The sequence below is a fragment of the Colossoma macropomum genome, unplaced genomic scaffold (genome assembly GCF_904425465.1).
Source record: "Colossoma macropomum unplaced genomic scaffold, Colossoma_macropomum, whole genome shotgun sequence".
Classification (NCBI taxonomy): Eukaryota; Metazoa; Chordata; class Actinopteri; order Characiformes; family Serrasalmidae; genus Colossoma; species Colossoma macropomum.
Genome location: NW_023494792.1, coordinates 39,307,217 through 39,330,179, shown reverse-complemented (window position 1 = coordinate 39,330,179; position 22,963 = coordinate 39,307,217). Strand labels below are relative to the sequence as shown.

Below are 22,963 nucleotides of genomic sequence, written 5' to 3'. Positions count from 1 at the left end.
CCTTCCCCAAACTGTTCCCACAAAGTTTAAAGCATATAATTGCCCAAAATGTCTTGTTATGCTGAAGCTTTAAGATTCTCCTTCACTGGAACTAAGGGGCCAATGCAGTCAGGCAGTTAACGTTCTCCTGGCACTTGCTAAACTCGGACTTGTCCATCAGACTGCCAGATTCATCACTCCACAGAATAAGTTTCCACTGCCTCAGAGTGCAGTGGCGGCGTGCTTTACACCCCTCCATCCAACGCTTGGCATTGGGCTTGGTGATGTAAGCTTGCATGCAGCTGCTCAGCCATGGTAACCCATGCCATGAAACTGCTGGTGCACAGTTTTTGTGCTGATGTTAATGCCAGAGGAGGTTTGGAACTCTGCAGTTATTGTGTCAGCAGAACGTTGGTGACTTTTATGCACTATGCGCCACAGCACCCAGCGACCCTGCCCTGTAACTTTACGTGGTCTGCCACTTCACAGCTGAGTTGCTGTAGTTCCTAAACACTTCCACTTTTCAATAATACCACTCACAGTTGATCGTGGAATATCTAGGAGGGAAGATATTTTGCAAACTGACAGTGGCTTTTTAGAACAACACATTCTTTCACAAATGTGAAATGGGCAATGGGACTGCATGAAACACCCGAATTTAATGATTAGCTGGTCTGTCCCAATACTTTTGTCTGTATAGTATATTTTAAAGTATAAAGTTTGGGGGGGGCATCCCCTTGAAACCCACCTCAAATAGAGCCCTGTGTGTATCATGTTTGGGTAGGGTGCACAAAGGATTATGAGTTCCAAAAACAGTGTTATGTTTATTTATCATTATCATTCTAAGGATACTAAACATTATTACAGCATTTTGGCTCCCAATAATACGTAATTTGACTTGTTACATAAAAAAATATAAGTGAACTTACAGAGTTAGTGGAATTTTCTGAAGCTCCATCAGAGTCTTCAGCTTCTTCCCTAACCTACACACACACACACATGAACACACGAACACAGACAGATCAAAAATGTGTTGTTTTAACATAAAAAGTAAACTGTCTTAAAAGTCAAAAAGTGAAGTAAAAGTAAAAAGTGTTCACTGAACATCAAACAATAATCATGTGTTATATTCTGTTAACACAGAACTTATTAAAATCTCTTTTTTAAGGCAGCTACTTACTTTTATAATAATAATAATAATAATAATAATAATAATAATAATGACAGCAAACACTGTATATATGAAATTTCAACACACGCTTTTCTAGCCATATGAATTACAGCTTAACTCAGCAAAACCCTGCTCCTGTCCCCAGTTGTAACTCAATGTGTATAACCCTCTTATTTTTTAATATTTCACATAGGACAAAACCATCCAAACAACAAGGGTGGGCAACATGGAAAAAATATTCTATCACAATACTTAACAACATTTTCATGATACACCATATCTATAATGATATTTTAACACACAATACACTGTAAGTTCACAGTGCTACTTTTAAAACTGCCATCAAAAAATACAAATGACTTTTATTCAGTGTTACACAGTGTGAAGCACTAAATCCATTTTAACAACCTAATTACATTCTCTTTGTAATGAAACATGAAGTTGTTCAGTTTTTTTTAGTACAAATGATTTCTACAATATGCTCAGAAAATTATATTATTTATAATGATAACAAAATGTATTATGATAGCAATAAAATACCATCATATTGCCCACCACTGCAAACAACACATACAGAACTGCATTACGATCATTAGCTTACAACGTAATTGTGGGGACTGAGGTACTTGAAGTGGCCAAAGCAGGTGTAACCAATGCAAATGAAAATGGTCACACACAGAACAACCAACGTAAAGAGTGAGGTATCAGCCATAAATCCTGAAAAACAAAACACACACACACACACCCACACAAACACACACACACACACACAACATTACAATTAAAGCAATTAATAAGTCAATTAACTCGGCATTAGCCAATCATTTGATTAGTGCAATTTACCTGTCCTCAGGAGAGAGAAGAAGTAGAGCCAGAACAGGCAAATGATTGGTGCAGCAAGTGCTTGATTCACAGCTCCCAGGTGCACCTGACGGTCGAGGCACGCAGGCAAATAAGCAAAATACAGATTATGCTTGTCCACCAGGTGTTTTAAGATCATATACAGAAAACCTGCACACACAGACAGAGGCATACAAGTGCATACCATTAAACATTACAATATCTATTCAACACTATTAAACAATCCACCTTAAACACACATAAAATGGCATTTTATTTATCAAAGTATTACAGGAAGACATTTATTACAGATACTTAGTACCAAATATCATCTGGAAAACTTCAGTGACTTTATTTTGAGAATGAACTACTCTGATTTTCAGATTTTTTTGGTCTATTCAGCTTGATCGGTTTCATCAACTAGTTTCATGACTCAAGAACAGTATTATATTCTTCTCTGAAGTTCTTCCCCACAGAGTAAAGTTCTTTATTTCAGCAGTAATGACAAGTCAAACAAGTCAAAATGCAGCAAAGAAGCCAATATCAACTACATTTTTTAACCATGCCTAAATACTGGCATGACTACTACATTCTTTATGTTGAATGTAGTCTTTGGATTTTGGCCCAAAGGTTTCACAGCTGGTTCATCTGACCATAGATATTTTTGTCAAACTTCTTCTAGTGGCCAACTCTGGTTTGTGTCTTTTTTTAGCCATGTATTCAATTTGTCACAGGATGTTTTCTGATGAACTTTGTCCTTAGCTTGGACAGGGCTTTAGATCTCCGCAAGTTGTTTCAGGACAGTTTTGTCAATAATCAGGTATTTGTAAATAAAAACAACAATAAGGAAAGACTTGTAATATTGCTTGGAGCCTTTCTATAAAATATTTTAATACATACATTACTTGTTCATAGACCCTGTTGCATCTAAATCCTTATGTATGCTTTAAATGCTGGAATAATACTGCTTATTGTCAACATAACTACCCACAAACCCTATGTATTAATTGTTCTTGGGTAAGAATGGTCTTTAATTAGGGATCAGGTACTAAAATGTTAAAAAAATCAGTTTTTGATCATGACATCTGGTGTCTCTTAGAACATACAAGTTGAGAAAAAAATAGTTAAATCAGGAGGCAAAGACTGTTTAACTGCATATTAGGATGTAAGAAGTTTATGCAGTTCTCTTACCAAATGGTACTATAACAGGACAGGTGATGCTGTAGGCCATAATGACCGTGAAGACACACAGAGTCCATCCATACATTGCTCCATATTCAAACTCATATGCCTGATTCTTCACACAACAGACAAACAGAAACCATGTTTAACATTCATAAACATAAAGCATTATGGTCTACAAAAATCGCTATAACGAGATTGATTAAAAAAACACGTTAACCAGCAACCACTCAACTAGCTTACTTTATTGTAGCTGTTTATCATTATAACCATAACTAGAAAGATTAGAAAAATCATTTCAACACAGGATTGCTGACCCCACATTTATTGCCTAGCTGACATTATGCCACGCAGGTATTGGCTTTTACAGCACATTTTACAACACAAGCAATAGATATTTTCTTTACCACGCTCAACTTAACAATTTACTTAGGTCATTAGCTAGATAAGTAGTAGCCTATGCTAGGAACTAGCACAGTTCAACAAGTTCTGAATCTATGGTGGCTTGACTTTCAAAGGGGAGGGCCTAGGCCCCACCTCAACCCCTACATAGCTACATGTGCAATCAAGTCCACAGCAGTCTTTGAGTGGTCTTTAGATTCCAGTGTCCTTATTATTATTATTATTATTATTATTATTATTATGCCATGTGCCTGACCATGAAAATGAAACAAAATGAACATGTTACTTAGTGTAGAATGAGGGGTCATTTTGTTTCATTTAAGCAATATTTTAATTTTATTCAGTTGATTTCACCAAATCAAACAGACTTGGTGCACAGCTGGAGTCAGAGATCAAGGGTCACAGATGTACCTGTTTGACATATTTCCTCTCTGCAGCTGAGCGTGCAAGTGCCATGCGCACAGTGTAGAGCAGTAACCCTGGTAACCGCAATAACTCCATCCCGGAACCCACCAATGCAGCCGCAATCACGTAATTCACAAAGAAAGCCCCTTGATCCGGCAAAAACACACACCTGAGGGAGAGGGCACACACCACCAATCATTCTTACAATTCGACTGTCAAAACTGTATAATTTGGTAATTTAATGGTTATTTAAATAAACCGAATTAAATTGTGTGAAACAGAGAGAACCGAGCAATAAAGGGATATAGGGCTGGTGCTGTAAACAAATACCAGACAACCAAATTTCACTTACTCAAACCTCAGCTTCCGCTCTGAACGAGTGTCAAAGACCCAACGAAAAAACACATCCAGGCTGTGGAGGGAGGCAAAATGCTGTCAATCAGCCCAGACATGTTTGGTATCTGATGTCTGCTTCTTCAGTTTTGCACAGCAAGTACCAGGTTAATGTAGCTATTACATAATGGAAGTTTATAGCTGCCAGGTTAGCACTGTGCAAACTGCATGCATAAATTATCACATACCTTAAAATGACTGACATCGTATGACATATTGTTGTCCATAAAAATACAAAGTATACTGCATAGCAGTAACAAAACAGAAGTAGCAGCCACCTTAAAGCAAAAATTTTGTCTGTACTTTTTTGTGTTTTTATAGTAATATAAAGGTAGATCAAACACTAGTCTTGAACAAAACTAAAGAAATATACTTAGGACCCCAAACATCTTGGCTGATCAAATTTGGAATAATGTGAAAACTGAAAAAATGTAGTGTGGAACTGTCACTTTAATATTCCTGATAAGGATATGGCTGCATTTATAAACTGTTATTGCTTTAGCCTACATTTGAATTCAAAGAACTATTTCATAATTTATACTTGCAATGTTGACAGCTGAACCTACTATGGGTTACGCTCTCAGAGAACATCAGGCCACAAATAACGAGGAGGACCAAATATAAGGCATTACATATTAAAGTCAATATGAATCGGAAATCATAATGCATTTTTCCTTCTATACTGTGACATACAGGAGTATTAGAGATGGTCTTTGAGTTAGCTGGGTGTTTTCGCTCAATGATAGGTTTGGGTCAGGGGAGTGAAAGGTGATGTAATAAAAACTCGGAAGATGATTTTGTGGCTGACAAAAGTCATTATATTTTGATGAATAATTATGGGAAAACAAGAATTTTGTCTTTTAAATTGTATGAAGATGAAGCTGCTTACCATGACCAGAGCCATGAACTAACAAAAATTTGATAAAAAAGGAAAAAGAGAGAAGATACCTAGTGAGGCCCAGTGATGGCAGGATAAGCACCATGAAAATCAGGAAGATGTAGAGCTTATACATCATACTCATATTCTCACTTGACCTGAGGACAAAGTATTCAAGTTAATTTCTCTGTGTGTTTGTATTTGTATGTGTGCATGTGTCTGTGTGTATTTATATGCATGTGTACCTGGTCCAATGGGCCTCCAGCAGTGTAGAATAGTAGACTACAGTAGGTAACAGTGCAGTGAATGACCACAGTAGCAGAGTTGGAAAGAACTGACTGATAATAGCACTCTGCATCAGAAACACAACACAACACAACACACACGTTCAGAAAGCACAACACAATACAAACAAAACTAGAGATTGCATGTTGGTATGGATGAGTGCAGCAAAGAATGCCAGATCGGACATTGGAGGGAAGGAAAGAATGAGTCAGGTCCAATCCTGGCTAAAATCTATCCTAATATAGCACAGTCTGAGCGTGTTGGCCTACTTTCAGATGCTCATCTTAGGCAAAGTGCTTTAACTAAAAATGGCTCATTTTGAAGTTGAAGTGCTTTTAAAGCAAAATTTAAAACACAGTTTTGAGGAGGTAGAATGAAAAAAATTGAGCTGCAATGCACATACATTTAGATAGTAGATGGGTTTTGTGACATTAAACTTGTCCATGGTAGAGATTATTATTGAGGGAGTAGTGAGGAAGAAGAGCAGGATGAATAGTAATATGTTGAGCAGCAGACACCGAGACCACCAACACAACCCCTGGACTGACAGATTCTCCCTGAGACAGACAAACAACAGTGTATTGTTACTGAAAAGCCAAACAAAATAGGGAAAGGAGCAATTTCAAAATGATTCATTAAAGCTGCACTATGTAAGATTTTTTGTTAAGATTGAAAGAAGTAGCATTAATGAGTCAGGAAAAAAAAAAAAAACATGCTAAAATATGATGTCCGTGCTGCTATGAGCCACCCTGTAAAGCCTGAAATAAGAATTTAAAAGTTAAAGGTGTTGGAACAGAACACATCATATGTCTTTATGTATTAATGTCGCACATACAGATTAAAAAAGAAAATCTGGCTCAATATTTAGGTCTCCAATGCAAAATCAACATTATATTGATGAAGATATAATGACAACAGTAGACAATTCACTTATACCCTCAGAAGACACATCCTTCACCATGTTTTGACTGACTTCTTTTTCAACACACTCACAATTATCATATTAATCTGCTCGGGGAAAGGGTTAGACACACAAACGTTATGGCAATACATTAGTGATTACATCAGAGCTCTCCAAATCCCCAAATCTTACATAGTGTAGCTTTAAAAAACAAAAATGTCAGTGCATTACCTACCACACAATGTTATTCGGATGGGTGGCATAGCTCACCCTCCATTTTTTTCAGCTTCAGCTGTTCACTATTGGATGAAGGCTGAGGCTCTCTACCACAGCCACATGTTATCTCCCCAGACACGGTTCCACATTCAAGAGCATTGAAGTCCTTCAGGATGCTGAGATAAGAGGACAGTGGGTCAAACAGATTTCCACTCCAGTTTTACAGATGGTATACTCATACATCCACTCTCCAAAAGCCCATATTGTAAATAAATATTTAATAAACTTATAAACTGAGAGTGTTGTCATAATATTTGTTCAGAAATTTAAAGCTCTGTGCTCTCAGAGGGGTCAGAGAACATATCTAATATGCTGTCTGATCTTTGTGCAGTAATCTAATCTATCATTGCGGTATGTTTTTGTCTTTTGTTGATTTTCAAAATAGCAGTTTATTTGTCACAAATATGTAATTGTAAACAGTCTGTGGTGTATCACAGTACTGAAATGGAAGTCAGGGGGGGTCACAGTCTGATATTTTCACAGCATTATAACAAAAAAAATCATGGCTTCATAGTATTGCGTTTTATTTGTATCAACCATTGAAAAAGGCACAAGATGGTGGTAAAAATGTAAAGAAAGATTAAAATGAAATATGAACATCACTACTCACAGATGTATTTAATGTATCCTAAAACACTGGCAATATCCTGGAACTTTAGTTTTGAACAATTTCTTTATCATTTGAACATAACATTTTTTGTGAGAAGAGCAAAGTACATTTGTACATCCATGTGTAGGAAATGAACAGAAAGCAAAATCGGATAACAAGATTTAATCCCGTACTTAATCCCCACTTTGTCTTTATAAACTAAAACATTGAGGCGATATGCAATTGAAGAGACACATACTGGTTTATTTATAGCCAGCAATGCCATGTTTCCCATGCCATAACAGCAGCAGAATAGCAGCAGAGGTTGCAAAGTAACATATATTTACATTAAATGCAGACTTCAGAGCCAGTCTCTCAGTGCTATAAATTCAGCTAATTTTAATGGGTAGGATGAGTCGAGTGAAAGGGAATCATGGCCCATACAAGAACCACTGGTTTAAGACCTCTGCTCATCTAATGTCTCTTCTAAAATCAAGGATATTAGTAGAAAGTTTGTTCTTCTTTGCTGCAGTGACAGCCTCTACTCTTTCGAAAAGGCTTCACACTGGATGTTGAAACATTGCTGTGAGGATTTGACTGCATTCAACCATGTATTTGTGAGGTCAGGTACTGATGTTGGATGATTAAGTGTGGATCACAAACTTCACTCTAACTCATCCCAATGAACGCAGTTCCAGACAGCACAGTTCCACTGCTCCACAGGCCAATACTGAGGTTCGTACACCCCTCTAGCAGACAACTGAACTCGGCATGGTGACCTTAGACTGATGTGCGGCTGCTCCTGAGTGTCCATTATTATTAGCAGTGCTGTTCTATCATACAAGCTGTGTGTGCACAATTGAACACCTCTGCCAGCAATGACTGCATCTTAAAGTAGCTAAATTCACTAATTAGAAGAGACGTCTGGATACTTTTAGACATACAGACACATAACAAGCCTAGAAGGGTCAGAGGCCATGCAGCCCTGAACAAAACACAATGTCAGGCTGAATTTGGACAGCTATTGGCTTATGACAGCTTTCCTTTAATTGGTTCTCTCAACACCGGAATGAATTTGTGGCATGTTTTAAATAAATGATATGCATATGATGGCAAAGTATGGCACATAATTTGTAAATGATACGTAAATAAGAGAAAATGGAAATAGTGTGTGGGTGCTTGTCCAAGTATCTGAAGCTAATCCATCAACTGAGCTCAAATAGCTGCTCATTTCAATGTTGTACAGCAGTTTAATGAATCAGATGTGGAGTAGTTTGAGAGTCAATTCCGACACTCCACTCATTTCTGTGCAACTTTGATGAATAAAGGCCATTGTGTGCAAATGTTACGTTATACTCTACTACATTATGATGAGAGCTTTATATTCACATGTGTGATAGGGCAGCTTTACAAATACAGCCTGAATATGCTCAGCGTGGCAGAGAATGCAGTTAATACTCACAGTGCTGCCATGGATGCAGTCTGGAACGTGACAAAAGCCATTCCCAGTGCACGCGGCTCTCTCTCTTCATGCTTTTTCAAGGCCTCATCAAGTTTAGTAACCTGAGAACTGTAGTATTCTACAGCATCAACCTGTACATATACACACACAAACATGTGTCCATGCCACTCTGAGCCTTTAGTCATCTCTTAATAACAGCTAAGTATAACAAATAGTTCTTTTAACTATTAACTATCTACTATTACTTTTAAACGTCATAATAATAGGGCTAATGGTTTACTCCGCATTACCCCTTCGCATCCTCGGCAGGTGCAGCAGCCGCAGATGTGTCCACATGGTCGTGGGTTAATGACTTCTCGGTGCCCCTGGCGGTCTAGAACTTTGCGGTAATACTCCAGGTTCTTTTCCGCTCGCTTCCTGTTTAACACCATCAGCAACAGTAAAAGCTTTCTCAATCACTGCCATTGATCTGCTCTGTTGAGATGTAAGGGTTGCTCTGAGTTTTATCTAGCTAATGTTTTGAGATGCCTCATAAAATTGTCACAGTTACAAAAAGTCACTGGCCTGAGGATCTGATGACAGAAATATTTCCTCTGTGCTTGAAAAGAGGAACAAACTGAGTTCATTACAAAAGACAATATAATCTTCAGTACTGGTAATCTAGTATATAAGTTAACAGTCCTGCATAGCTAATTTTGCTAATGTTTTTTGTCAAAGCAATAACATAATTCTGAAGCAAAAACATTGGAAATTACTTCTTAAAACCCACTTATTTTCGCAAAGACTCTGACATTCACCAGTGTTTTCTTATTTGGGATTTGTTCTTAGGTAATAACAGAATCAATGCACACTCACAAAGGTGCAAACAATTCTGCGGTTTAAGAACACGTCATGAATTTGACCTACTCTTTTCATAGGATTTTTCTCAAAAACAAATTTCAGAAAAAAAACTTACGAAGATTTTGGTGAATGAGGCCCATTTATATCTGAAAGATATGATGCCATGAAAAAATAGAGTTACTATTACCTTTCTGTTGTTAAGTATATCAGCTTGGTCACATCATAGCACAGGCGAACATCCACCAATTGACAGGTGGGGTACGCCTCTCTGCACATACAACAGACGACAAGGCAATTAAATCACAGCGCATTCACAATAAAATTAGAAAAACATTCAAAACACTTTCATCAATAAAAGTCCAAACGTTAATCAAACTTATTAAGGATAAGTGAAAACTTCCACATGTGACATCACTGAGGGTACATGAGATACCCTCGCAATATTCCCCAGATCAGCTTTGCTCTCTCATTTTATGCATTTAAAACATGCAGATATGCCACAGCATAAAAATGTGAAATTGTTAAAATATAATAAAGAGGTATGGTATTTAAAGCAGTTGGAAAATGATAGAAAAATGGCTGCGGTGTAAAACTATTCACTGACTAAAAAACTAAAAAGACTAAAACTAAAGAGACTAAAAAATGTCTTAGCTTACGTAAAATGTGTCCTTAAACTGTCTTCCGTGGCTATCAGGGGGATAGAGCATACAAACAGGGTTTTTTGGGCCTGGGGAAAAAGAAAACAGAAATTATATAACTAAGCAAAAAAAATGGAGTAGGGGGCGGGGGAGACAGAGAGAGACAGAGAGCAAGGGTGTATTTGAGAGAAGCTATGTGGACTCACAGTCTCTCTGTTTGTGCCCTTCATCAGTGAAGTGTGACGCCTCAACAGCACCACTGTGAGGATGAGGTACAGAACTGCAAAAACTGTGTGCAGCCAAAACAATTTATCCCTGAGAACCAATAATATAAACAGGTTTTTACAAAACATACACGTGGATATACACTACCATTGCACAGTTTAAAATCACTTGTTATGTTAATAATTGTTACACTGACTTATAAGTGTGCATTGATATAGAATACTAGACTCCAGAATGTATTTATTCAATATCTTAATGTTTTTGGGAGCTTATACTGTAATGGTCTATTTATATTATTTATATTACTTTCTCAGTTATTAAATAATGGCTGTTCATTATTCTGTATACATCTTAAATTTCTTATTCCTTTTCTTCCAACTAAGCATTTAAAACCTATGAAGTTTTTAGTGCTAGCATCATATTATCATCATGCTTTATGTATCTGCAGAAACATTGCTTGCATTTTTTACTGAACAGTAATTCCACACTTTTAAATCATAGTTTTCCTTTTTCAATTTAGCCATTAGAGTGCCCTGTATAATGTGCCTATGTGCTGTGTTACTGTAAATACAATTCAACACATTATGTCTTCTTTGTGCCATGGCTTCTTTACAACCACTTTTCAAATTCTAGCATGCTAGTCGTAACACCTAGGCCAAGGATCTTATCCCTGCTCCTGTAGATCAACCATCCAACCCTAATTTAACATATGATCCTCAATATTTAGATACCATAATATGATCCCCAATATTTAAATACCAATATCATCATTACTTCAATATAAGAGTCAAATTCCTTACTGCTGTCACCATCTCTGTCAGCACATAGGACAAAACAGTCTCCATGACACTATGAGCGCCAAAATAGTACTGTCCAAATACTTTTTGGAATTTGAAAGCTAATAGCATTTTCTAATTACACAATACTTTGAAATAATATAGTAGTAATGGGCCTAAACGTTCCAACCACTGGCATTTTTGTAGTGTATAGACAAACACTAGCCTATAGCGAAAAAGGTGATCATACATCTTTCACATGTAATGACATTCTAAAGTCTGCTGATACTATTTTTAATTTCTGCTGTTTCATTGAGATCATTAGGGTAAATAGACCAGTGTTGCCGTGTAAAATCGGTCTCCTTTGATACGTTTTGAAGCATCTGATTGTATTTAAGCAGATAATGGTTTTCTGTGGAATTCAACCTGCTGTTTACATTGGCAGTATCAGTTGCAGCCAAACCACTTGTTTCATTAGTTAAGTGGTATATTTTGGATAACGTTCTGTAATTTCATTTTCAATCACACACATACATGCATATATATATATACACACACACACACACACACACACACACACACACACACACACACACACACTCTTACAATACTCAAGACATAGTTTAACATAAATGTCTTTACTAGTAGTTAATCTCCAATATATAACATATCTTGGAAAGTGACTTTCCTATAAAAGCTTTAGCGACTATCCTCTGAAACAGACCCATCATTTATGACAGTAAATTTCTGTTTCTATTACCAATTTATAGACATATCGCTTCCTTCAGAACTGGAACAGAATAGAACTGAAGGAGCTGCCAGTTATTTGTAATTATACATAGTATAAACCTGGGACTATAAACAACTACTTAGTTCTACTACTTAATTCAAACTACTTATATTAAATAATTATTAGTTATAATAATTATTTAATATAAGATAATATTATTATTATTATATAGGGAGAAATTATTATTTAGTAAACAAGACATTATACATTTTATGTGAAAACAAATGTCTCAGTAATGCATCAGTACTACCTATTAAACTTTACTAAAGATCAATAAGTATTTCTTAAATCCATTTAACATACCTGATGTAAAGTGAAAAGTAATCAAATTAAAAGAAAAAACAAATTAATGCATTATTTGTTTACCATTATTAGCTAATCATCAATAACAGAATCTCATGTGTATTTTATATTAACAAATATGTTAGTTAAATGTTAACACTATTTCATGTAGTTTGTTTACTTAATATTAGCTAACCATTATTAATGTAGTACCTCTTCTATTGTTCATGTTTAGAAATGTATTACATAATGTATTGGAAGGTTTAACCTTTAAATTTGTCCCATGTTGTCTACAAATTGATGTTTGGTTAGGGAAGGAAGTGGTCCATATTGAGAAACTGGGGTTTGCTAGTTAGCTCAATAGTTTCACAGGAAAACAACGCATCTTTCTCTGTTCAACCAAATGAGAAGCAGTGATGGTCTAAGGATAACACGGTTCTGCAAATGCTTACGATAGTTGTCACACCTTTGCCTTGAATTTAAAGATCTGTTTGATGGAACATATTTAACATGGCCATCTACTTGCAATATATAAATGTAAATAAATATGAAAGGAAGTGAACCCATAACCATTGTGAGGTGAAACACACATTTCCTGCTGCTGATCAGCCAACCACAGGAAGCTCTTCAACATTTCAACGTCACTGCTTCTCAGTAGTATGTAGTTTCATATTATAAAATATTGAATACTGTTAAACATGTACATATACCCAACACACATGCATTTGCAGTATACTTACCTCTGTGGAAGATTTACAATGGTCGTTCTGCCAAAGCTATAAGGATCATTCTCTGCAACATTACATAATCATAGCACATCCATTACTGTCATTGTTTAATGCAAACACCTAAAGAACAGGCACACATACTGACCTGTCTAACTTAGTCTTAATAATATTGATCCATCACATCACTCACATGTTTACTTGTTGAACCCGTTCTAATTTTAGCTAGACTTTAAATAGGCTAGGATTATTCTTAGAACGACTTCATGAGCATATTCATCGTTCAGTCACTGCGAATTGTATTTGTTGTATCTGTAACTGCAAATAATTACTTGTAATTGATTCTTAATTTCAGAATTGTGTAAATCACATTAATGTGTTAATTTAAGAATTTTTGTTCTTTCCCTTTCTTTGCCTGGTGGTTAGCTAACAGGTCCACTGACTAAGAAGTGCTGTGTATACTCAACATTTTATCCACAAAGCAGTGCTGTTAAACTCTTGCTTTACTCAGAACATGTTCCTCTAAGGTATCAAAATTGAAGTAGCAGTGTCTAAAACTAAGGAATTGTGTGACACAGCCCTTATTTATTATTTCACAGCTACTTTATTTCTACTCAACATAGGAAGTAAAATACACTGCACTGAATACTTTAGGAAATTTAGAAGTTACATGGTTGGACTGTGTAGATGCCTGAAGATTATTTAACCACTTCCATCCTGTATAACTGCATAAAGAAGCATTCAAATAAGACATGTATTATAGATTGTGCAAGCATCTCTCATAAATTGTGTGTGTGTACAGCATTGATTAGCTGAAGCAGCTGGATGGAAGGAGAGGTTTGGAAATGGTTAAAGCTGCAGTATTTAACTTATATAAAAATAACATTTGTCTATTTTTGCTAAAACTGTCACTATGTCCCGACAGTAGTACATGAGAAAGATAATCTGTCCTGTCCTACACTGTTAGAAATAAAGGTTCTGTGCAGGTACAATTTTCACTCATCCAGGTACAAGCAGTGTAAATGTACCCTCAAAGGTACAACAGTGGTTTGAAGGTCCAATTGTGTACCTTAAGTTTTTCCCAGGTGAAAAGTACATATTTGTATTTTTTTAAAAAAAAACAGAACTATAAAATAAAAAGCCTGGAGACGAGATGGGGTGTGGAGTCAATACAACTTAGAAAATATAATTTCAGTGGATTATGGTATAATTATGTTCCCTGACTTGGTTTATTTATTCGCTCTGGATAAGAGCGTCTGCTAAATGATGTAAATGTAAATGTAAATGTATTCATTTGCATTTGTTGTAATGTTAGTGTTTTTCAAACTATAATAACATACTGGTCACATAAGTAACTTTACATATGATTTTCTCAGATTTTTTGCACGGTTCTGTATACAATATATACACAGTATGTGGAGCATATACAGCCATGTGCAAAAGTTTGAACACCCCCCTCAAATAACATGATTTGTTTAGCTTCCTTACTGAACATTTGGGCTGATAAGAATGGTGGAAAGTACACTTAGCTTTACATCATCAAAACTTGTTTATTTCCATTCTTCTGATTATCAAAATCAAAAAGGAGAAAAAGAAGAAAAAATGTGAAAAGGTTGTTTATCCTGCCATTTTTTTCGCCTGAATACAGAACTACTTACAGTATTTGAGGGAAATATTGGTAGCCACAGTCTTACATACATACATACATACTCTGTTCTTAACCTGAAATGACCACCTGAAACAAGAAATGAGTACTTGGCTCTCCCTGTAGCCATTAGCAATCAGCCTAGGATCAGCTAGTCAAACATGGGAATAAAGCAGAAAAGTACATTTTTTTTATTAACCCAGCTAATCTTATCAGCATTAAGACATTCTGGTCACCTCTCTGCACCCAAACTGTCCCACAAACCCCGAAACTTATGCTTGCAACAACCTAACAGATTCTATAAGTTTCAAACACAGAAAAGGCATAGACATAATTCATTTAACTATAAAGAGTCTTCTTCAGCATGATAATTTGAACATTTTGATTTCACAAGATGATCTAGATTATAGTTCTGACTGAAATCTGGTTAAAATAATCTGTGTCTAACCTAGAAGCAGCCCTACCTGGTTTTAATCTATACAAAGCTGATAGGATAGCAAGGGGTGGTGGAGTGGCTATTTACATTAAATCTATCATTCAAGTAAAAACTCTTAATTCATTATGCAGAGAAAAATTCTCTTTTCTCAACTCAGAAATACTGATCCTAGGTGGTTTAACGTGAATTGATTAACAAATGCATCTGATCACTTGAAGGAAGTGTGTGGAAATCTCTCTCTAATGCAACTAATTACAGAACCAACACGACCAAACTTGTATGACCCTACCAAGTCAACACTAATAGATTTAATTTTATCCAACAGACCTGACAAAATTACCTCTACAGCTGTATTTGACCCTGGTCTTAGTGGCCATATCAAATGCATTAGAAAGTAAAGCACTATAAAGTCAGGTTCTCAGATGGTGGTTAGAAGAAATTTAAAAATTGTAAAAATTAAATGACTTGGCACTCAGTGACAAACACTACACTTCTGAAATCCCAGATATTGATTTATCGTTAGACCATTTAAGCAAAACTTCCCTGGTGGTGGTAAACAAGCATGCCCCCATAAAACTTTAGAATCCGAGATAGATCAAATCCCTGGTTCAACTCTGAAATATATTCCTTGCTAAATAAAGTAATAAAGCAGAAATGGTGACAGAGATCAATGGCTTACCTTCAGGCAGCTAAGGAATAAATGTACATCAGAAAAGCTAAAGCAGAATTTAACCTTCAGATATTTACAAATTCAGCTTCAAACTCCTTCAAATTCTGGAAGACTCTGGAAGAGTTAATTTGCTCAAAAACAAAATCAATTCTTATTCCAACCCATACTGAAATTAGTGATAAACAGAATACAGATTAGAGAGAGATCTGCCAAGCATCTTATACTCACCTTGCAGCTCCTGGACATTTACTTGATAATACTAATACAAAAAACGCCTCTCCATGAAATAGACAGACCCCATGCTGTAAGACAATTCAGCCTTTCTCACCTCACTTAGTAGCCAAAGCCATCCAAACCAAAGCTTAGTAGCAAATCACCATCACCACTAAGGCCCAATCACATTTCACCTCTTGTCCCTACCACTTAGGGTAGGGTGTCCCGATTTTTGTTGAGACCGGTACAAATAAAATTGTTGGGGAACATTTCAACCACTACCCCTTGTAACTCAGTTCTAAGGGGTAATGTGACACTCAAAAACAAGGGGTAAGGGTAAAAATAAGAAATGAAATTGGGCCTAAAAAAGTACAGGAGAGGATAGTTTGGACCCCTTTTTTTCTGAGGCTTGCAACCCCGATTAAAGCGGCACACATAATTCCACTTCACAAAGTGGAACTATAGAACTCAAAATTACCATGCTTTGCCAAAATCTCCATCTTGTCAGGCTACCAATCTGGTTTTAGAGAAAAGCACAGCACAATCTCTGCTGCTACTCTCAAAGTAAATCAGAGCTACTACAGGTAACTAGGGGGGTCCCTCAAGGTTCGATCCTCAGACCAGTATTATTTAATATTTGTATTAAAGACATTGCCACCTCAGTTGTCGATTGCAAAGGACATTTAGACGCCAATGACACCATCTTGTACTGCTCAGCTGACTATACCGGTACTGCAGTGGAAGAACTTGTGCTGTTTTCCAGAGCCTCTAACATTGATTTTAACACTTTTAAAATCACAAGCCTGATGGGATCTGACACTGAAAGAGTTATGCTAAAATATGTTTGTACTCTGGCAACAAACCATGTCATTTGACCGGGGCACCAAAACTTTTGCATATTGACCATATATGACTCCAAAGTTCTAACATTGTATCAAAACAAATGTGTGTGTGAAAAATGAGAGTGTTACACACCTAGCAGGTCTCCAGAGAGATTGACCGGAAGGATGACAGAGACAGACAGTACACAGACGATGAGCAGCAAAATGATAAGATGACGCTGAAAGGACAGATAGTACACAGCATCCATTCCACACCTCTCTCTCACTATTGTCTCACTGAAAACACACACACACACACACACACACACACACACACACACACACACACACACACACAAACATGAATTTATGTGTCCCCGACCTGGTTAGAATTATGGCATATGAAAAGTATGATCAGCATGAACTCAACAATGATGCAAACATGTTTTGTTGCTGACACCAACAAAAAGTACTATGTGAAAAAACTCACTCCATTCTGATGATGAAGGTGAGCCAAGAACAGAATCCCTAAGCAAAAGAAATAGGACATCACGCACGATCTGATGACAATGATGATGATGATGATGATGATGATAAATATGAAGACACTCAAACTCACCCTCTCATATTCAGGTTCCTCAATGGACATAAAGGATGTCATTCTACCATAGCGACGTCTAGAAATTTCATTAAACCTGCAGTTACCAAAACATCATTATTTTAATATTTAAACCTTATTATACACAATTAAAACTGCTCAAACATTCTCCCAAAAACTGGAATAGTCCCAAGAATTTACAACAGATTTACATTTTTATTTGTTTATTCTTTTCTTATTTTCTTTCTTATTCCACTTTTAAGGTTATCTGATTTTATTATTTTATGTAATCATTTTAGTTCCATCACTTTGATTTGACCGTTTACTTGTTGAATTTGCATACATTCCATTTCAGTTGGTTCTTAGCTCATTATTTTTATTTTGAGGGACACCCACAATGTATTCTAAGTTTAAATAATGATTGATTGGTTGAGTGAGCTGTTGTGATGGTTTATACAACAGCTGCCAAATGATGAACGGCTAATTTAAAAGTTAAGAAAATGCCAGCGTTGCTGCTTGACAGTATAAACTAATTTTTCTTACAAGAAGTTAATGAGTATTTCCAAGTGCACACTGTATTTCCAGTATTTTAACTGCAACTGATTAACTACAATTAAAAAAGCACTTCTTAAAGTGCATTTAATTAAAAATATTTTATTTAAGGTTCATTTAACCCTGTGTCAAAGATGCTGTGATGATGTACGCAAGATGCAGGCTATCACCACATCAGTGTCACTGCAGTGCTGAAAGTGATCCGGCATCCAAATAACACCTGCTCTGTGGTGGTCCTGTGGGGTTCCTGATCATTGAAGAACAGGGTGAAAGGGGGCTAAGAAAGTATGCAGAGAAACAGATGGACTACAGTCTGTAACTGTAGAACTACAAAGTGCACCTGTATGGTAAGTGGAGCTGATAAAATGGGCAATGAATGTAGATACAAGGAGGTAAAAGGTCTATAAGGTCAAGGAAGAAGGTCTACGTGAATTTATATGAAAAAGTTTGAACATTGGTCAAACTACATGCTTTGTTGATTTTCTAAGTGAAAATAATCAAAATGTGCTTTTCTCTGTATAAGATGTGCACTTATTTTCACTTAATAAATCAACATAATGTAATTCAAACACACTGCATATGACTGTATTTTCAGGTTTAATACAATTTTAGATTAGATTTTTATGCTGAATCTGCAGAACTCTTAATTACTATTTTCATTTTAGTATTGTTAATAAGTACTACGTCTACTACTGTTTTTATAGACTCCCCACATCAGCCTTCTAACAACCACAAAAATCATAAACTTTAGAATTTATAAGTGGGTTCAGAGAATAAGCCCAATTTTAGGACAGATGAGTGTGTAGCATAACCCCTCCACCCAACATTGTGCTGAATTTATTTCTCTGATTTTTCAATGCTGTATTAAAACCCTGATCATTAGGCTATGATTGCAGCATATTCAGTTTCAGAACTGTACAATAAATGTTTTAAATATAAACTTTCTTGTTTTGATTGTACTGTGTACATATGTGTCAGTATAAATTACATTTTATAAGCCTTCAGCAATCTCTAAGACCCTTAGTTAACTTTATTCAATTAAATCTCCTAGGACATATGCCTCTTGCATTTATGAGTACCTGTCTTTCCTAAAAGAAACAATGAACTGTTTGTGTTACACTCCATAAATCCATGACAATTATATGCTTATTGAAAAGGTCTTACACACCCTTCAGCCTCTGCTACTAATGCCAGTCTTCCATAATCCCATAGCTTCTTTCTGATGCAAGTGAAGACTAGCAGCAACACCTGTGGATGGGTATAGACAGTAATTATATCAAACATCTTCTGCAAATACTCACTGAGAAAGTTTAAAGCTTCCAAAATGACTCTTAAGGCCCTTTTCATAGATTATGTCTTACACTAAATGGAAATGCCAATAGTGAATCACTAACACAAATTCTTTTTAGTTCAGGCTTAGGCTTAATGTGGGTCTGGGAAAATGGCCCTTTAAAGAGACAAACTTGTCGCCACTGACCAAGCTCCTGGTGTAAAACTGACAGTGTTCTAATAGTTTCCAAACTGAGGAGATCATGGTCAAACCCTCACTAGAATGCCCCTGAGCTTTACAGAGACTGATTATACTGTGTTGGTGAATTTTTCTGTAAACATGTAACTGGTAGAGAGAAAATGCACTTTAGAGCCTAACTAAACTATGCAAAAGTTTAAACACCACTTGTCAAATTAGATGTTTTGCTGATTTTCTAAGTGAAATGAGCAAACACACCCTCTACAGAGAACAAATGTAAACACATTTATTCATTTGTTGAATTTAACATATTGGGGGAAAAAAATAAATCTTAAAATATAATATGTGCCTCAATTTATGCACAGGCCACATTACTTGACTGGCTGAGCTCAGTCAGTGGGGAACCGCCACAACTTGGGAATGTAAACAGCCGAAAACTGTGTTAAATTTTCTAGCAAAGGCCTACTGAATCTCAGCTGCAGCTGCTTTTTCTTTGATTTTTTTTCCTCTCTTCCACTCTTCAACAGACATAGCACTCACTAGGAAGACCACAAAGTTGAGCAGCAGAACTATAGGCACTCCTCCAAAGCTCACTCCCTTTAGCACTGTGCTCTGGGTGGCACTGAAGCAGCTGTTGTCTGCTTGCACAGTATTGTTATCCTCCAGCAAGGGGAAGTGTCCCAACCACTCTGAGGCCATCTGTACTTCTGAAAAGAGAAATAAAGTGTCAAAATGAATTGTATATAATGAGACAACAGTGGATCTTAGGCAAAACACTAAAGGTACATCACATAATCGCATCACTACAGGAGTGATTCATTTAAGCTACAAGGGTAACTCAAAAACACCACATGAAACTCTCTATTCTTGTTCTGTAGTCTGTAAACATTCTTATGATAAGTTATCGGTCATGGGACACAGGTAAGAGAACACACCAGGCTATGGTTAAAAACTACTTTAATAACTCCACAAAAGAACTCTCTACAAAAAAATCTGCTCCAAAACTCTTGTCAAGTATCAAGGTATTACTGGTTACTAAAAATTAAAAGTAATAAAAATAATGAACAATACACCAAACGTAAATATATATTTGTTTAAAAGTGAAAATATAGAAAGCACATTTCAGTGTTTTTTTTAATACAATGAATTATACAGGACATGTTTTTATGTCTTGGTACAGATACTGTTAATGATCTGCATTATACTGCATTGTTCTGAGTATGTTAGGATCTTGTGGTGCAAGACAAGACCTTTGAACTCCTTATGTGAAAGAATTTAATCTTAGCATCAATAACAATTTGTGATTAAAAATAAATTCCAGTTTTATGAATATCATAAACAAAGGCTCTAAAATGACATATTTGCCTTAACTCACCATAGTTTCTGACAATACAGTCTAGATTCAAATACATGTGAAACCCTTTTCCCTTTGAACAATGTGTTCATAATATTTGTAAGGAGCAAAGCTAAATCCATAAGCGCACCCCACCACCCTTCATAAGTCTAATCAGCTGTACTTGAACAACGAAAGCACATAATTGTGTAAAGGTCCCCCAGGACAAGGGCTGAGAATCATATACACACATACTTTATTGTGCAGTACTAGCAATGAACATTGTTCATTTCAAAGTCTGGAACTGTAAGAATACCATTTTAGAAAGTGGAATTCATATTTCTTGTAAAGCCAAAAAGGATTTAGTGAAATTTAAACACAGTGCCAAAAGTGTGCTTGGTGCAGTTTTACTTCCAAAGGCTGCAGCACATATTTATAGCCTCTTTTTTCCATTCCATTCTGTTCTGGACAGCTTTAATGTTGCTCAGACATCTCACTTTGAAGCTTTAGAGTTAGAACAGAGTCTAACAAACTAAAGTTATTACACTACATACTAATACGTTCTCCTCAGTTGTAGAAGATACTGAATGCTTGAGGAGTTTTGGACTTGATAGTCCTACTCAAGATTTTTTGTGTTTGTTTGTTTTTCTTTCTTTTGCTAGGCTTCTTATCTAATTGGGTCACTATTTCATTGAAAAGACATATTTTTACTTGAGGATGGTTTCAGGCTGATCCAGCATGCCGGGATACGAACTTGGGAGGCAAAGGGATCGGAGAGGAAGAAGGAACAGGACATCAATGCCCAACAGCCTTAAACTTGTGTATAAAGTCCTACAGACTGATGCCTGATCAGACACTGTGACCAAATGCAGTAATAACAATAATGACTATACACTATGTCAACATGAACCGTTGTGTATGTAGCTTTTTTCCTATCATATTATTGTAGACAAAGAACTGCAGTGACACGGACCTAAACTTTTGCCTATGTCGTGATAATAAACCTTTAGGGCGTGTCTAGCGCAAATCCGTAACCACACAGAAGTGAATTTACATTTCGATCTTGATAAAAAAATTGGCTATACAATGTAACAGCTCATAACCTAACTAGCCTGAAACAGAAACAACTCTGCGGCACTACGTTGTTCTTTTTTGAGCGAAGCTGTTTCTCGTCCAAGAATATCAAACATGATTCTGAACTTGCCTCATCACAAATTAAGCAAGCTCTGATCCTCATATTCAGTTTAACATGCACAGTCCAATATAAAACCAGCTCATTTTTCAATATGACACACCAACAAAACACCACACAAACAAATTGCTTCCGTTTCTGTCTGTCCACAACCGTTCACTCTCAACATCAAATGATTGTAGTACTGTTGTAACGCGGTGTTGCTTCACACTGTTTAAGAAATGTTTCGGAGTTCTTTACTGTACCAAAAGCAGCCTACGAGCTGCGGGGAAAACTTGACTAACAGCTGGTGCAGCTAAAAGCGGAAAAAGAGAATAACCGCTGGTGCACAAAGAGCGCTCAACACTTTAAACGAGCCCTGAAATCAGCGAACCACAAAAGTGACCAACTGTCAGGGTCGTGTGTCGAGCTGTAAAATCGTAAATGTATTCAGTTGACGAGCTTATTTTAGCAGCTACAGTGTGAAAGAAACAAGTAAACATGAATGTAAACGTCCTGACGTGTTGTACACAGTCTGGACACGCAGTCACAGTAGAAAAACATTAGCTACCTCAGTTCGCTCCGATTCTGAACTCCCGCAGTCGCTCTGAGACGCAGAGAGCCGTTTTCTCTGCTGTGACTTAAACCTAACAGTAAAGTCGCACATCCGCGTCTGCGCAGAGACACGCTAATCTCCGCTCACGTACTGCAATGTTTTTCGTGCTGACGTCACCAGCGCTGTTCCACACGGAGCCGCTGTTTCTCAGTTTTCCTAACTACCACCAAAGTTCAGCTACGGGCTGTTTTATAGATGAACCTGTGGCTGCACCACACAAGCTAGTTTTAAAGGGGAGTTTTTCAAACGTTTTCAAATGCATAATTAATCCTTGTGTGGAGTTTTCAATATTTACCAAAAGAAAAATAATGCGATTTGTTATTATTTCAACCTCAAACTACGTGGCCTTGGCTCATTTTCTGTGAAGAACATATAAACAAATACAATTTCATTGACTTCACA

The 22,963-nt window shown here is 36.5% G+C and overlaps 1 protein-coding gene across 1 annotated transcript in view; it reads right to left on the bottom strand.

Annotated features, from left to right (window-relative positions):
* The window catches only part of tmem63a (transmembrane protein 63A), a 28,907-nt gene extending 6,260 nt beyond the window's left edge, over positions 1 to 22,647 (bottom strand). Inside the window, 23 exon segments of the mRNA XM_036577154.1 lie at positions 909 to 962; positions 1,752 to 1,867; positions 1,994 to 2,161; positions 3,182 to 3,287; positions 3,986 to 4,148; positions 4,332 to 4,391; positions 5,321 to 5,407; positions 5,495 to 5,601; positions 5,938 to 6,091; positions 6,671 to 6,717; positions 6,719 to 6,827; positions 8,763 to 8,893; positions 9,053 to 9,179; positions 9,790 to 9,870; positions 10,259 to 10,329; positions 10,447 to 10,555; positions 13,054 to 13,105; positions 16,978 to 17,120; positions 17,314 to 17,351; positions 17,443 to 17,518; positions 19,142 to 19,221; positions 19,982 to 20,148; positions 22,517 to 22,647. Coding sequence (XP_036433047.1) covers positions 909 to 962; positions 1,752 to 1,867; positions 1,994 to 2,161; positions 3,182 to 3,287; positions 3,986 to 4,148; positions 4,332 to 4,391; positions 5,321 to 5,407; positions 5,495 to 5,601; positions 5,938 to 6,091; positions 6,671 to 6,717; positions 6,719 to 6,827; positions 8,763 to 8,893; positions 9,053 to 9,179; positions 9,790 to 9,870; positions 10,259 to 10,329; positions 10,447 to 10,555; positions 13,054 to 13,105; positions 16,978 to 17,120; positions 17,314 to 17,351; positions 17,443 to 17,518; positions 19,142 to 19,221; positions 19,982 to 20,140 — 2,238 coding nt within the window. The 5' untranslated portion in view covers positions 20,141 to 20,148; positions 22,517 to 22,647.
* Between the last annotated feature and the right edge of the window lie 316 nt (positions 22,648 to 22,963).